We start from the raw sequence: 17,719 nt of genomic DNA on the forward strand, positions 1-17,719 counted from the left end.
AAAATAAATGCTAAACTTATTCTAACTGTAGGAGCAACAGGGTTTTAGAGGAATTGATCACTATTAGCTAGAAGAATTAAGAAAAAAAGCAAGAAGGGTGCCTGGGTGGCTCAGTCAGTTAGGCCTCAGACTTCGGCTCAAGTCATGACATTGCAGTTCATGAGTTCAAGCTCTGCATTGGACTCTGTGCTGACTGACAGCTTGGAGCCTGGGGCCTGCTTTGGATTCTGTGCCTGTCTCTCTCTGTCCTTCCCCCGCTGGCACGCTCTCTCTCTCTTTCTCGAAAATACATAAACATGGGGCGCCTGGGTGGCGCAGTCGGTTAAGCGTCCGACTTCAGCCAGGTCACGATCTCGCGGTCCGTGAGTTCGAGCCCCGCGTCGGGCTCTGGGCTGATGGCTCAGAGCCTGGAGCCTGTTTCCGATTCTGTGTCTCCCTCTCTCTCTGCCCCTCCCCCGTTCATGCTCTGTCTCTCTCTGTCCCAAAAATAAATAAAACGTTGAAAAAAAAATTAAAAAAAAAAAAGAAAATACATAAACATAAAAAAAAAAGAAAAAAAAGCAGTAAAAGAGGTGAAAAGTGAGGATGGATAAGATATGATGGGCCCATACGATTGTTTAGTCTGGAGTCTCTGGAACAACCCAACTTGAAATATTTTTTTTTTTATTGTTGCCTTCACGGGAAACACTAGAGTTCAAAAAGGTAACAATGACTACTACAATATTTAAGAATACAAATTAGTCCAAAGACTCTGAAGACAAACGAAATATTTTTTGTATTGTTGCCTTCATGGGAAGCACTAGAGTTCAAAAATGTAGCAACGACTACTACAATATTTAAGAATACAAATTAGTCCAAAGACTCTGAAGACAAAAGGTTATCCAATTTAAGCAAAAACAACCTTGCAGGTTTTATCCACTCATTAAGCTGGTTTTTACTGAGCGCTTACGATTTGCCCCACACAGCAGTGAGTAGCCTCAACTAGCCAGGCTAGTTTCCTCCCTTCACAGCTACTGAACACATACTATGTCCCAGGTACTGAGCTAAACCCCTTTCATATATATGCCATCTAATTTAATTATAAAGGTAGCACCTAAGATTCGAGGAAGATATCCACCTATCTTCTACCATTTATCTGTCATCTACTGAAGGTCCTATGATAGAGACTATGAAACATTTTGCTACGTCAAAATTCTACAGATCCCCAACTCTCAAAAACCTTAAAAGTGGGTAGCACAGTACGGGAAGAAGTGTGGCTGGGGCGCAGTAGGCCCAGCGCTGCAGGCCCAAAGCAGCAGATCAGATCTCCCTGGCGACGGGACGCTACCCGGGGCGAGGGAGCTGCAGCCCCGCCCCTCCCCCCGGGCGCCCTTGGTCCCAAGCTCGCTTCCTGCGCACGCGTACGCGCACTGGCCCCGCCCCACTGGCGACGCTGTCGGAGCCATTTCGCCGCCGCCTCCGAGCGAGCTGCGGTGTTTGTCCCGGGTCTCTCTGAGGAAGGCCGCGGTTGCGGACGGTCTTAAAAGGGCTGTGTTTTCTGGCACCAGGAAGAGAACGCGGTAGGGAAGAGACGTCCTTGCCACTCGTTGGGGGCGTGGGCCCCGCGCTCTTGCAGCCGGGCTTTGTTGCGAAGCGCGGGCGGCTGTGGGGGATGGGGGAAGGGGCGAGGCGCCCGCCGGGTTCCCGGATTGCGGGTTGCACGCGGCTCGCCGCACCACGCCTGCGCTGTCCGGGTCCGCTTTGTGGACCCGTCTTTCCCCCAGCGATTGCCAGCCCGGTGTCCGAAGCGTTCAAACCCTTCTTCCTCCTCCTGTCTGCGCGTGGCGGTGGCGCTGTTGCAGCCTATTGAAAGGGGGGAGGGAATCACGAGGTGGTGAGCCCGCCATGATGCCGCCACACACACTTAGGGCCCTCCATTCATTGTGGCAGCAAATACCGGGCGCTGTCCTGCGGGCTGGGTGGTAGAGCCATAAACACGTGGGGCACAGTCCCTACCCCTCCCCCCGCAAGAAGGTTTCTGTCGTAGTGGGAGGCAACGGGGAAAAAAAGCGTCTGCGGGTTTCAGTAAAAAGATTCGAGGAAATGGGAGGTGGTGTCAAGGGAGCTACTTTCATTAGGGTGGTAAGAGAAAGCGTTTCGGAGGAGGTAGACTTTTGAGCTGATATCTCGGCCCTTAGGTTGAGAATGCGTCAGCTATAAAGATGGGGAGGAAAAGAATCGCAGAGGTGGAAGGAATTAGCGCTTGAGAGCAGAGATTGGGAAGAAACAAAGAAGGCCATGTTACTGGGGTATGGTGGGAAGGAATTAAGAATAGATTTTAGGGCGGCCAGAGTGGAAGCAGGAATCTAGAGCTATGAGATCTAAGACGTTGTTGCAGCACTCCAGGTGTGCGGTAGTGATGGCCGGAGACGGAGAGAAGCGAATGGATTGCAAACATGTTTTGGAGGCAGAAATTGCGTAGTAGATGAGGAGGCAGACTACCTGGCTTGGAATTCTGGGTCTCCCGGTTAGGGGCTTTGTCTTCTCTGGGGCAAGGTATTCTTTGTCTCTGTTTATTCTTCCCTAAAGGAAGATAATAATAATAGTCTTATCTGTACAATTATTCTAAGGGTTAAGGAAGATAGTTCTTGTAGATGACCCTCTAAGGTTACTGCCTGGCGCATGCTGAGGTCTCTCAACGGATACCTATGGAGGATCTTAAGGGAGTGTATGACTCCCCAAGTTGTGATAGGAGTAACTTGGTAGATAGCGGTGCCATTTTGGGATATGAAAACACTTGGACCTAGGGAAGGAGGAACAGATTTGGGGAGGAAACTTAAATTCTGATTTGACTGGGACGTCAAGTTAACATATGCACATTAGTGCGACTGTTGGATGAACTTGATTTTGGAGCTTAAATAAGAGAAAAGACTAAATTTTGAGTGTATATTTGGGCATCATTACAATACAGTTAATACTGACTATAATGGCGTCAGATGAGACTGCTGGGGAGGAAGGAATTTGATAGTGTAGTCCTTCATATTTCATGTTACCCATTCACCGTGAGGGCTTGTTTTTTTAAATTAATTATTCAGGGGTGGAATTTACAGATAGACCTCATGAGCTTTCCACAGCTTTTCAGTCAATAGGATTTCCCCAGGGTTCGTTTGTGGCTACAGAATGAACAAGTTTATACTAGGGTCCAGTTTTATGACATTAGATTTAGGTGCTAATAAAATACACAACATTAACAGAAGACAGAGGTGTAATGCTAGTAATAGGGTTTTTTCTCGCAGCAAACTAATTTTATTTGCATATTTTCTCTAGATCTAAATTTGGTCTCAGGTACTGTATCTTATTTTTAATTTAGAATCAGATTTTAGACTCACAGGCGCCGTATCTTTTGCTGTCTTTATAAACTGGACTTAGGGAGAGTGCCAACATGTATGGTATGTTGCACTTCAACAAAACTTAATGTCCTCAAATTTTAATGAATAACAAGGCCTAAAGAAGAAATTTGGTGTTTAAGTTAATAGATTACTGTTTTCAGATCAAGTACTGAATTCTTGGTGTAATATATAGTGTACAACTTGGAGGATAGTCTGCTAGGAGACATACTTCAGAATGACAGTAAACTGATGTATACGCAAACTGATTGATGACCATTTCTTAATATAGTAGTTCGAGTTTGAATTTATGCCTCCACAGTGGGTGACTTGGAAAAGTTACCTAAACTTTCTATGCCGTCCCTGGTTTTCTTCCTCTGTAGAAAGTGTTTAGTATATAATTTTATCTGTCACTGAGGATTAAGTGAGTTAAAATGTAAAACATAGGCCTTTCATCAAATGTTTTTTAGGAAAAGGTCAAAATCACTCGTGGTCACCCAGAGATAACCATTTTGAGGGATATTTCTTTTTCAGACTTGATTTATGCATATATACTTTTATATAGTTCAAATCATGTGGTTTTGTATCCTGCTTTTTCACATAGCATGTCATAGACCTTCCACTTTTGTCATTAAAAGTTTTGTCATGCAGTTTTAATAGTAGCATGCTAGAATATCCTGTATTTAACCTAGATTTTGAGTTAATTCCAGTTATTGGTTATTTCTAATGTTTGCTCTTACAAATAATGCAATTTAATTTCTGTTTTCTTAGGTCTGAAGAAGACTCTTGAATCATGGGTGATGTTAAGAATTTTCTGTATGCCTGGTGTGGCAAAAGGAAGATGACCCCATCCTATGAAATTAGAGCAGTGGGGAACAAAAACAGGCAAAAATTCATGTGTGAGGTACTGCAGAATACAATTTACATTTACGTGAAGTTTTGTTTTGTTTTGTTTTTATTTTAGAGAGCACACGTGTGAGCCAGGGAGAGGGACAGAGGGAGGTTGGGGGAGAGAGATTCTTTTTTTTTTTTTTTTTTTTTTTTAATGTTTATTTCAGAGACAGAGACGGGTGGGGAAGGGGAGAGAGAAAGGGAGACACAATCCAAAGCAGGCTCCGGGCTCTGAGCTGTCAGCACAGAGCCTGACATGGGGCTCAAACCCAGGAATCATGGGAACATGATCTGAGCTGAAGTCAGACGCTTAACTGACTGAGCCACCCAGGCATCCTGAGAGAGAATCTTTTTTTTTTTTTTTTTAATGTTTATTTATTTTTGAGACAATGTGAGAGACAGTGCAAGCTGCAGACAGAATCTGAAGTGGGCTCCAGGCTCTGAGCTGTTGGCCCAGAGCCCAATGTGGGGCTCGAACTCACGAACTGTGAGATCATGACCTGAAGCCAAAGTCGGGTGCTTAACCGACCAACTGAGCCACTCAGGTGCTCCCCGCCCCCCCCCCCGGGAATCTTAAGCAGCTTCCACACTCCGCACAAAGCTGGATGCAGAGCTTGATCCCATGACCCTGGGTTTATGACCTGAACCAAAATCAAAAGTCAGACGCTCAATCAACTGAACCACCCAGGTGTCCCCATTATGTGGTTTTTTTCCTGCTTGTTTTGTTGTTAAGAGAACATTGTTTTCTGTTTGGAATGATAATGTGTTGCACATTCTTTATTGTCACTTGCCTGCTATTCTGTTTTATTGTAAGTCATTTTCAAGGGAGCATTACTTTTAAAATTTTTTTTTTTTTTTAACGTTTATTTATTTTTGAGACAGAGAATGAATGGGGGAGGGTCAGAGAGAGGGAGACACAGAATCTGAAACAGGCTCCAGGCTCTGAGTGGTCAGCACAGAGCCCGACGCGGGGCTCGAACTCACAGAGTGTGAGATCGTGACCTGAGCCGAAGTCGGCCGCTTAACCGACTGAGCCACCCAGGCGCCCCTACTTTTAAAACAATCTGATAGGTAAATTCTAGTGAGAAGATGTGTCTTCCTTAACTTCCACAGTACCAGTAGTGCAGGTTAGAAAAGTCATATCAGCTGTTTGTGGTTTTACTAATTTCTGTAGAAAGTAGAGCAATTCTTGATTGCTTCAAGTCAAATCAGTTAAAATAAATGCAAATGGAGAACTTGTTAACGTGGAACATTCTGTTACATGAGAAGAGAATATCTGAGCCACATAAATTATAGTTTTTAGATTAGTTTATCACTGGAAAACACAAAGCTTTTTTATAAGTCAGCCTATGAATTCCCTGGATGTTATTTTCAGTGTTTGTATAGAGTATATCTTCAACATTTAACTGTTATCCCTTAATTCATAATTGAATTATGAATTTTTTAAATCCCAGAATTACCCAGGTCAATCTCTTTTAATGCATTTTTTTTTTTCTGACCATTAAAGGTTCGGGTGGAAGGTTATAATTACACTGGCATGGGCAATTCCACCAATAAAAAAGATGCACAAAGCAATGCTGCCAGAGATTTTGTTAACTATTTGGTTCGGATAAATGAAGTAAAGAGTGAAGAAGTCCCAGCTGTTGGGGTAAGTACTCATGGCCCAGCACTTGAAATGTATGTTACAAGGTCATGCCTTGTATATATTGTACGACTAGATAATTGCAGAATTTTTTATTACTTGCCATATGGAGACATGGGATGATGATTTTTCAATGTTGTTTTCAAATGTATTAACGTGTTCCTTAGCGAACCTCAGAATCTTGTTCTCTTAGAGCACTTTACTAAGATTAGGATTTCATTCTCATTATGTACCTGACTTGTGGGTTTGAAAAATTCCTTTAATCTTTGTATTTGTGGTTTTATATATTTCATTCATTCATAAACTAATTTTCAGAGCCTGTTGTGCTTTGTATACTTCCAAAGATAACATTTCAAACAATATAAAAATCAGTAACACTTTAAGACGCAGTGTTTACTCCCAGTGGCAGTTCCTTATTACAGCAGAGAGAAAATCCTGTTTCATGCAATGGCATAATCATTCATAATCATTTTGATACCATGATAATTTAAATTATATTATGTAAATATGCAACAGACTCCTGTCTAGTACTGATTTTAAGAAATAAACTTTATCTAATTAAAAAATGAAAATTCGAATTTTTATATGATCTTAAATTTTAAATCTATGTGATCTTAAATCTTACATGATTTAAGATAAATACCTAAGGTAACTTAAATGAAATACTCAGTTTTTATAAAAATTGCAGGAATAATATCTATATCAATTTCAACAATTTATTGTCACTGTGTTTATATTTTGCGTTGTTTCTGAAGGTTAATATATATGTTTTATTCCCTTTTATTGTTTTGACCCAGAAGTTAGGAGACTTACTTTCTTTTTTTTTTTTTTTTTCAACGTTTATTTATTTTTGGGACAGAGAGAGACAGAGCATGAACGGGGGAGGGGCAGAGAGAGAGGGAGACACAGAATCGGAAACAGGCTCCAGGCTCTGAGCCATCAGCCCAGAGCCCGACGCGGGGTTCGAACTCACGGACCGCGAGATCGTGACCTGGCTGAAGTCGGACGCTTAACCGACTGCGCCACCCAGGCGCCCCTTTACATTAATTTTTAAAAAGATAAGAGATTACCCACCATGGAGAAGCTGTAAGTGGAAAGGGACAGAGAAAGTAGGGTAGTGAGGGATGAGGGAGTGACTGAAAAGCAAAGAAGGGGTATTTAGACAGCCAGGTCACGATCTCGCGGTCCGGGAGTTCGAGCCCCGCGTCGGGCTCTGGGCTGATGGCTCAGAGCCTGGAGCCTGTTTCCGATTCTGTGTCTCCCTCTCTCTCTGCCCCTCCCCCGTTCATGCTCTGTCTCTCTCTGTCCCAAAATTAAATAAACGTTGAAAAAAAAAAATTTTTTTTTTTTTTTTTTTTTTAATTTTTTTTTTCAACGTTTTTTTTTTTTTTTTATTTTTGGGACAGAGAGAGACTGCGCCACCCAGGCGCCCCGAAAAAAAAAAATTTTTAAATCTTGACTACAAATTTTAACATCTGGGCCTGGTTGGGCTCTGTTGATTTTATTTTCTCTTGAGATTGGTTCACCTTTTTCATTCTGTATGTCAGGTAATTTTGGATTTATCGTGGGCATTGTGATAATTATGTTGTAGATACTGTAAGTTATATTTTTTGAAATATTATTGATTTGTTGTGCTGTCAGTTTGGTTGGAACTCAAACTACAAACCCTGTCTTTTGGGTAACTGCTCACATCTATCTCCCTTGAGTTTTCTGATCTTTGCTAGGGAGCTTAGAGTCTGTCCTGCACATGTGTTGTTCAGGGTTTAGCCAGTGATTTGGGCGAGTTTGTACAAAGAATTCCTTCTTTCCCTTTTAGGATTGCTTCCTCACTTTCTAGCAGTGTTTGTTTCCCCAGGCTCATATTCTCTGATTCTTCAGGCCAGAAAGACTGGGGAGTTTTAGCTGCTTCACATGGTCTTCCTCAGGCTAAAAGCCATAATAAACAGGAATTACAGCCTTTGCTTATCCTTGATTTCTCATTTCAAGTCACCTCCAGAATCTACCAGCTTTTGTTCACTTTTTAACACCTGCATATAATTGTTAGGGCCTTTGGGGTTTGAGGGTGGGGTTTCTTTTCGCCCTTAGATGTCTCCGTTATCTGCAGGAAGGCCAGTCTAGTCTATGCATTTGCCACTTTCTCCCTGACTTCCTCTTTTCCAGCTACACTGGCTTTCTTGCCATTCCTCAATCTTCCAGCACCTTTCTACCTCAAGACTTTTGTGTTTCTTATTCTCTTTCATTGTTTCATTTTTCTCAATAGCACTTAACTAATTTCAACCCATTGTTTGTCAGCTGAAGGCGATGTTGTCCCCTAGGGATATTTGGCAATGTGTGGAGTCATTTTAGTTGTTGCAACTGGAAGGGGGTGTCAGCAATACTGAAATATAGTAAATAGAGGCCAGGGATGCTACCAAACATCCTACAATACACAAGATAGCCTCCTACAACAAAGAATTATCCAGCATAAAATGTCAGTTGTACATAGTATAAAAAATTCTCTTCTAACCTAATTTTCCCCAGACCTTCATGTGAGAACAAAAGGTCATACGAGCAGGATTTTTATCTGCTTTTTAGTTCATTGCTGTGTCTGTAGCATTAGAATGGTTCTGGTCTGTACAGCAGGCACTTGAAGTTTTTTGATTGAATGAATGAATGATGAATGGGTGAATTTGGAAAAAGGTCATACAACAAGCCCAATTTCTACTTCTAGCTACCATCTTTATCTCACCTCTTCATCCTTGCCAAATCCTGTTCATGTCACTTCATCTAGCATTTGCCCTTTCATTGCACAAATTGCTCTTGCCAAAAGTGGCCTGTTTCTAAATGCAAAGGATATTTTTAAATTTTGAAGGAGGGGGAGAAATTTCAAATGTGTAGAGAAGTAAGAATAATGTTACAAATCCACGTTGTCAAAATCCAATTGCAGTATTTCTCAAAAGGGCTTCTCTACTTTCAGATTATTTTAAAGCAAATTCCAGACATCCTATAATTTATCTGTTACTATTTCACTTTGTATCTCTAAAAGATAATCCTCTTAAAAACATAATAATTCCATCATTGTACCTTAAAATATTTGTTTATTTTTTTATTTATTTTCTATTTTCGGGAGAGAAAAACCTGTTTAGGGTAGAAGGGTGAAGTGGGGAGAGAGAATCCTGAGCAGGCTCCACGCTCTGTGAGGAGCCTGGTGCAAGGCCCGATCCCAGGACCCTGGGATCATGATCTGATCAAAATCAAGAGTCAGACACTTAACTGACTGAGACACCCAGGCACCCCCAAACCTAAAAATTTTTAAGAATTGTTTCTTAATGTCCTCAGACATCCAGTTATATTCAGATTTTCTTGATTGTTTCATAAATCCACTTTTTACAGTTTGTTTAAATCATGCTCCTAATGATGTCCTTATACAGCAAGTGATTGATAATTCTTTTAATCAGTAAATTCTCTCACCCTCTTTCTTACTTTTCTTTGCAATTTGTTGAAGAAAGCACATCATTTATTCTTTAGTCTCATAAAACATTTCTCTGCCCCTCTGTTTTCCATAATTGGTAGTTAGATCTAGAGACTTGATTAGACTGAGACTTGATTAGAGTGAAAGAGCAAGAACAAGAAAACTCCAAAAGTAATATTCTACACTTCTATCAGGAGGAGGTACATAATTGTGATATTAGTAGGGGTGGATTATTGCTGTGTAGATTTATTATTTCATTATCAATTTCCTTTGATTTTTAGCTGGAATACTTACATAAAAGGAAATTTCTCATCAGTAATCACACTGTTAGAATTTAGACAGGGAAATGAGATAAATGTTTGATTCTTTTCCTTTATTTAAAAATATTTTGTAAATTTCTGTTAAGTCCTTCTGTTCTAACAAGTCATTTATTTAAATCCAGTGTTTCCTTACTGATTTCTGTCTGGATGATTATCCACTGATGTAACTGGGGTATTAAAGTTCCTTACTATAATTGTACTATTAACTCTTTTTGTCTTACATCTGTTAATATTTGCTTTATATATTTTGGTGCTCCTACGTTGGGTGCCGAAATATTTATAAATGCTACATCCTCTTGCTGGATTGACCCTTTTATCATTTTGTAACACCCTTCTTTGTCTCTTATTACACTCTGTTTCAAAGTCTATTTTGTCAGTTTGATACCCCAGACAAATGAAAATGTTTGTTTCCAGTGCATGGGATATCTTTTTCTGCCCTTCACTTTCATTCTGTGTGTACTTACATCTAAAGTGTATCTCTTGGATCACTTCTGACCTCCCTCTAGCTGCCATCTTGCTTCTCCCCCGTGTGTGCCCCTAATCTCAGCTTGTTCCCTGGAGACCCTCTGAGCACCAACCCTAGTCCCCCCACCGTGGTCCCATTTCTGCTCCAGCAAGATGAATGAAGCTGTCATGAACCAGGAGAAACTCGCCAGACTGCAAGCACAAGTGCACATTAGTGGGAAAGGAACTGCTTATCGAAAGAAAGTGATTCATAGAACGTCTCCAGTAGATGATAAAAATACTTCCGTACTCCTTAAAGAAGTTAGGGGTAAACAACATCTCTGTTATTGAAGAAGTGAATATGTTCACAAACCAATGAACAGTCATTCATTTTAACAACCCTAAAGTTTAGACATCCTTGGCAGTGAACACTTTGACCATTACAGGCCACGCTGAGACAAACTAGCTGACAAAAAATAAAGTTCCTTGCCTAGTCAAAAATTGAATAAAAATAACATAACACAAAATATTGTATCTCTTGTAGACAACTATAAATGGTTTGTGCTCTTTTATCCATTCAGCCACTCCTTTTTGATTGGAGAATTTAGTCCATTTACATTGAAAGTAATTATGGATAGGTGTGTGTTTATTGCCATACTGTTAATTGTTTTCTAGCTGTTTTTTTTTTTTTTTTAATTTTTTTAACGTTTATTTATTTTTGAGACAGAGAGAGACAGAGCATGAACGGGGGAGGGTCAGAGAGAGGGAGACACAGAATCGGAAGCAGGCTCAGGGCTCTGAGCTGTCAGCACAGAGCCCGACGCGGGGCTCAAACTCACGGACTGCGAGATCATGACCTGAGCCGAAGTCGGCCGCTCAACCGACTGAGCCACCCAGGCGCCCCTCTAGCTGTTTCTCTAGTTTCTATCTGTTCCTTCTCTTACTCTTTGTGGTTTGAAGATTTTCTTTAATGGTATGCTCCTATTCCTTTCTCTTTATCTATTTCACATTTTTGCTTTGATTACTTTTATGCTTACATGTAACAAATATCTACAGTCTGTCTTAAGTCAGTAATTTAAGTTCTAAAGCTCAACAGTTTTACTCCCTTCACCACATTTTAGATTTTTAAAAAAAATTTTTTGTCTTTATTCATTTTTGAGAGACAGGACAGAGTGTGAGTCGGGAAGGGGCAGAGAGAGAGGGAGACAGAATCTGAAGCAGGCTCCAGGCTCTGAGCTGTCAGCACAGCCCATTGTGGGCCTCGAACCCACGAACTGTGAGATTATGACCTGAGCTGAAGTTGAATCTCAACTGACTGAGCCACCCAGGCGCCCTGCACATTTCATATTTTTGATGATAACATTTTATATCTCTTTATTTTGTGTATCATTTAACCAATTGTAATCATAGTTATTTTTACTACTTTTGTCGTTAACCGTCATACTGGCTTTATGTATAAAAGATATTTATTCTTTCATAATTTGTTCTTGTTACCAATAAGTGCCCTTTCTTTACAGCTTAAAGAAGTCCCTTTAACATTTCTTGTAAGGCCGGTTTAGTGGTCATGAACGCTTCAAGCTTTTGTTTTCCTGGGAAACAATTTCTCTCTCCTTTAATTCTGAATGATGACTTTGGCAGGTAGTGTATTTTTGGTTGGAATTTTTTTTTTTTTCCCAGCACTTTGAATATATCTTTGTCTTTCTCCATGTTAGGAACATTTTCAACCATTATTTTTTCAAATAAGATTTCTGCCCCTTTCTCTCTCTCTCCTTGAAGCCCAATGATACAGCTCTTAGTCCATTTCATGTTTTCCTGAAGTCCCTTAGGCTGTCTTTACATTTTTCACTTTTTTTTTCCTTTTTGCTGCTCTCATTGGGTGAATTCCACTGCCTTGGTTTTGAGTTCACTGATTCTTTCTTCTTTTTCATCTGGTCTGCTGTTAAACACCTCTCCTGTATTTTTCAGTTCAGTTATTGTATTTCTTAGTTCCGTGACTTACCTAATTCGTACTTTCATTTTCCATCTCTTAGTTGAAGTTTTGTGTTCATTCCTCTCCCTAGTTTGAAGAGTGTCTTTATAACCATTATTTTAAAGACTTTATCAGGTAAATTACATAGTTCCATTTCATTACGGTTTCATCTTGTTCTTTTGACAGGTATTACTGTTTCTTCATTTTGCCTCACTATGTTGGTTCCTATACAATAGATGAAACAACTTCTCCCAAGTCTTGAAGGAGTGGCCTTGTGTAGGAGATGAACTTTTTCATTCAGCCCTGCTGCCCCAGCTCTTGGTTGTTTCTCAAACCTCTGTGCTTGACCAAGCAGCCTGTTATATTTTTAATAGCTCCTAGTAGTTGAGGATATGCTGAGACCTCTCAGTGTCCAGAGGGTAGGATCTCAGCACCTAGATTCGCAGACTAGAAGCCAGACCCTCGGGCAGCACTTCTAAAAGTAATGCAGATATGTATAGTTCTGAGGTGCCAAAAAGCATAAGCCCTGCTGACCATCAGGGCCAGATAATCTGGAGGTGTTCCCTGGGCTGCATTTGCAAATTTGGGGGCTTCAGTCAAGTGTATAGTCTCCTTTCTGGGAGATACCAGCAAGCTGAAGCAAGGAGAGGGAGAGCACGAAGATGGCTTCCATAGCATACATTCCTTCAGAGCAGCTCCATAGCCAGTGAGTGCCCAACCTGAAGCCTGCCCCTCTGTCTAGAGCTTCAGGACAAGCAAAGTGACCTTCACAGAAAGACTGGGGTGTGCCTCAGTCCACTGTCTGTACAATGCCTTGAGGATTGTAACCTGCCCAGAACCGCTGCTCTGATTGACACCCTCCTAGGGGACCCCAAGAATGCAGAGCTCCTCTGGTCACCAGAACAGGGCAATCAGAAGGCATCCCTGGGTGTTAGCTGCAAAAAGCGCTCAATGTAAAGCTTCCCTTCAGTAGACACTGTTACTCTGGAACACAACAGAAGAACATAAAGATAGCACCTTCTCTCAGAAGTCTCTGGAAAGGATTACAGTCAGCCCCTTTCATTTCTAATGAAAGAGATGCTTCTTTCATTAGAAGCCTCTTCCTTGGGCCACAGTCATGATTAGCTAGTAGGCCTCCTTTACAGACAGACTCAGCTCCTGGGTCTGTTGCCTCTTTTTGTGCTATGGGTGCAGTAGCTGTTCAAGAATTGTCTCCAGCAAGCTTATCTAGTCATCATGTTGTATACCTGAAACTAATACAACATTGTGTGTCAACTCTACTCAAAAAAAAATTATAACTTTTTCTATGGGTTACAGATTTGTGAGACCCAGGAGCATAAGCTGCACAGGGCACCTGAGTGAGACAGGCAAAGTCGAGGTGTTCTCTGGCAGCAGTCATGAAATTTGGGGCCACAGACAGGTTTTTGAGCTCCTTTCTGGGTAATGCTCATTATTACAGTCGTATGTGACCAGGAACACAAGCTTCCCTGGCCTCCAGAGCCAGGTGATCAAGAGGCATCCCCTGTGCAGCAGCAACAAAAATTAAGGCACCAGGCACGTGTAAAGGTTCTTTTCTGGGAGGTACTGGTGCTTTGAAGCATGCAAAGACAGCACCTACTGGTCTCCATTCCTGGGTACAGATTTCTAGATGTGTGTGTTAAATTAGATACCTGCCCCTCGGGCCAAGGTTTTAATATAAGCCAAGTGCCTTGCGTCCTTTCACTTTAACTCAGTGCAATTGGCTACTTCTGAGTTGAGCCTTGGGGCAGGTGAGTCCAAGCACACAAGCCCTTTAAGAGGCATTTTACAGATTGCTACCATCTTGTGGGTCTTGGAATGTGAGATCTGTCAGGGTTTGTTTTTTTGTTTTTTTGTTTAGAGAAAGCACGAGCAGGGGAGAGGGGTGTGGGTGGGGGAGAGAGAATCCTAATGCACATTTGGGCTGCTACCATAATTTGGCTATTGTAAATAATCCTGTGGTAAACAGAAGGGTGCATATATTCTCTCAAATTAGTGTTTTTGAATTCTTTGGGTAAATACCTTGTACAATTACTGGATCACTAGTTGATATTTTTAATTTTTTGAGGAACCTCCGTACAGGTCTTCCACAGTGGCTACACCAGTTTGCATTCCTACAAACACAAGTGCAGGAGGGTTCCTTTTTCTCCACATCCTCAACAACACTTGTTGTTTCTTGTGTTTTTGATTTTAGCCATTCTGATAGGTCCAAGGTGATATCTTATGGTTTTGATTTGTATTTCCTTGATGATGAGTGACATTGAGCATCTTTTCATATGTCTGTTGGCCCTCTGGATGTCTTTAGAGAAATGTGTGTTCATGTCTTCTACCCATTTTTTAATTGGGTTATTTATTTTTTGGGTGTTGAGTTGTAGCAGTTCTTTATATATTTTGGATACTAACCTTTATTGGGTATGTCATTTGCAAATATCTTCTCGCATTCCCTTGGTTGTCTTGTAGTTTGTTTCCTTTGCTGTGCAGAAGCTTTTTGTTTTTATTTATTTACTTAATTTTTAATTTGTTAAAAGTTGTTTTCGTTTTTGTTTTTTTTAAGTTTATTTATTTATATTGAGAGAGTGTATGCCCGCAAGGTGGGGAGGGGCCGAGAGAGAGGGAGAGATCCCAGGCAGGCTCTGCACTGTCAGTGCCAAGCCCAATGCAGGGGTCAAAACTCACAAGCCGTGAGATCATGACCTGAGGTGAAGTCAGATTTCTTGACTGACTGAGCCATGGAGGCACCCCCAGAAGTTTTTTGTTCAGTTAGTTTATTTTTTTGAGGTGGGGGGAGAGAGAGAGAGGGAGAGAGAGAATCCCAAGCAGCAACCCATCAACTTAATACAGACTGATATATGTGGAAGGTATCATATACAACCTAATGGCAACCACAAATTAAAACTACTAACAGATGTGCAAAGAATAAAGAGAAAACAATCCAAGTATATCACAGAAGTAACCCAGCAGACCACGAAAGAGAGAAAGAAAAACTACAAAAACAAGTTAAAAACCCATTCTTTACGCTTCTCCAACCCCCACATTTTATGTATATAGTGTCCTATTTTACATCCTTTTATTTTGTGAATCCCTTGACTGACTTTTTATAGAAATACTTATTTTTACTGGTTCTGTGTTTCCTACTTTTCATACTTAACGGTCTTTTCCTTTCCAATCTTAACAGTTCTCTTTGATATTTCTTGTAGGGTTGGCTTAGTCATCTTGAACTCCTTTAGTTTTTATTTGTCTGAGGAGCTCTTTATCTGTCCTTCTGTTCCAAATGATAGACTTCCTTGGTAGAATATTCTTGGCTGTAAATTTTTTCCCTTTCAGCACTTTGAATATATCATGCCAGTCCCTTCAAACTGCCAAAAATTCTGCTGGAAAATCCACTAATAGCCTCATGGGTTTTCTTTTGTATATGTACCTGTCTTCTTTTCTCTTGTTGCTTTTAATTTTTTTTTCCTTTATCTCTACTTTTTGCCATTTTGATGGTTATGTCTTGGTGTGGACTTCCTTTGGTTGATTTTTGTTGGGGATCTCTGTGTCTCCCGGGTCTAGATATCTGTTTCCTTCCCCAGATTAGGGAAGTTGTTAGCTATTATTTCTTCAAATAAATTTCCTACCCTCCTTTCTCACTCTTCTTCTGGGATCCCTGTACTATGTATGTTATTGTGCGTGATGGAATCACTGAGTTCCCTGAGTCTGTTCTCATTTTGCATAATTCTTTTTTTCTCTCATTTGTTTAGCTTGATTACTTTCCATTCCTCCATTTTCTACTTAATTTTTTCCTCTACTTCCAGCCTGCCATTTATTCCATCTTCATCTCTGGTTCTATTTTATGTTTTCAGGCTCTTTCTTAAGGGTCTCACTGATGTCCTCAACTCTTCTCTCAAGTCCAGAGAGTATCTTTATGATCATTACTGTATCTTGCGGTCCGTGAGTTCAAGCCCCGCGTCAGGCTCTGGGCTGATGGCTCAGAGCCTGGAGCCTGTTTCCGATTCTGTGTCTCCCTCTCTCTCTGCCCCTCCCCCGTTCATGCTCTGTCTCTCTCTGTCCCAAAAATAAATAAATGTTGAAAAAAAAAATTTTATGATCATTACTGTAAAATCTCTATCAGGCATGTTACTTATACCTGTTTTGCTTAGGTTTCTTGCTGTGGTTCTTACATTTGTGACATTTTCTTCTGTCTCATCTTGCCTAATTCTCTGTGTCTGTTTCTCTGTGTTAGGCAGGTCACATATGTCTCTTGATCTTGAAAGTAGTGAACAGGATGTGTACTTTTAACAAGGAGACACTGGTCATCCTCCATAGGGGACTCAAAACTGTCACAGACTGAGCTGGCCAGGACCACTCCACAAAGTGTGGAGACAGGTGGTTAATACCCTCTTTCCCTCTACCTTCATCTTCATTGATCAAGAAATTTAAAGATTTAAAGAAAATCCTTCCTATTTGGTTCAGGCTGCTCTAACAAAGTACCATAGATTGGGTGGCTTATAAACAACAGGAACATATTTCTCACACTTCTGAAAGTTGGGAAGTGTAAGTCTTAGGTTCTGGCTGATTCAGTGTCTGGTGAGGTTCTCCTCTCACTATATCCTCACGTGGCAGAAAAAGCAAGAGAGCTCTCTCCTTTTCAATAAGGCACCAACCTCTTTCATGTGGGCCCCTCCCCTAAGACCTAATCACCTTCCAAAGGGCCTGCTTCCTAATATCACATTGGAGGTTAAATTTCAAAATACTAATTTTGGGGAGATAGAAGCGTTCCATTTGTAACACTCTTCGTCACTGCAAAACAGGAAGTTATCCCACCCAAACATCTCAAGTCTTGAAGAGATTTTTCTTTTAAATTTACATAGATACAGAATGAGATAGAACAGCATTTTGGACATGGAGTGGGCAAGGTGGTGGAAAGAAAGACAAATCAGCACCAGTGTTGCCCACTGTTTTTCTTTTCCTGGAACTTGGCTGTTAGAGCTGTCCCTAGAATAAACTGTACTGTGCCTTCACAGCCCTAACCTTGGAAGAACACTGTGCCTCAAATTATGTGCTATCTATAAAATAAAGAAGTCTTCCAATTAGAAAGATTGAAAGTAAAGACCAGAGTAAAGCTATACTAGGCAAATGAAGTACAAAATAAAATGGGAGTAACAGTATTAATATCAAAATAAACTTTAAGAAAGCAGAAAATACAAACAGTTCACAACATACCAATCCCCACTTACTATTAAAAATGCTTATGTGTATATTGGCAAAACTAAAATGGTAATGTGAGAAAGTAGCAAAGGGACCAAAACAATCCTAAACATTAGGAAATTTAAACACTTGGTTTTAAATGAAAATTGAAAATTACAGGCTGTTTAACAGTGTCAGAACTCTGGAAGGCCAGAGGAATTGTCATTTATTCAAAGAAACATCAAATGCTTGTATTATTGCATAAGAAATAGTTTTTTTTTAAATGAGTAAACTAGTGATTTTCAGCTCAGGAAAATAGAACACACTTAGAGTAAGAAGAAATTAATAAAGATAAAATCAGAAATTTTATAGAATTAGAAAGAAGTAAAAGTGATGAGTAAAAATTTTAAATAACCTTTTCAAAAGATAAATAATCCATCCCAAGGTTAATTA

At 40.5% G+C, this 17,719-nt stretch overlaps 1 protein-coding gene across 1 annotated transcript in view; it reads left to right on the plus strand.

The window, feature by feature from the left end:
- The first annotated feature begins 1,421 nt into the window (after window positions 1-1,421).
- The window catches only part of DHX9 (DExH-box helicase 9), a 51,492-nt gene continuing 35,194 nt past the window's right edge, over window positions 1,422-17,719 (plus strand). The window contains exons 1-3 of the mRNA XM_025920939.2: window positions 1,422-1,559; window positions 4,137-4,269; window positions 5,764-5,904. Coding sequence (XP_025776724.1) covers window positions 4,159-4,269; window positions 5,764-5,904 — 252 coding nt within the window. The 5' untranslated portion in view covers window positions 1,422-1,559; window positions 4,137-4,158. The remainder of the gene's footprint in view (window positions 1,560-4,136; window positions 4,270-5,763; window positions 5,905-17,719) is intronic.

The sequence above is a fragment of the Puma concolor genome, chromosome E4 (assembly GCF_028749965.1).
Source record: "Puma concolor isolate L17-30 chromosome E4, mPumCon1.1.hap2, whole genome shotgun sequence".
NCBI classification, from domain to species: Eukaryota; Metazoa; Chordata; class Mammalia; order Carnivora; family Felidae; genus Puma; species Puma concolor.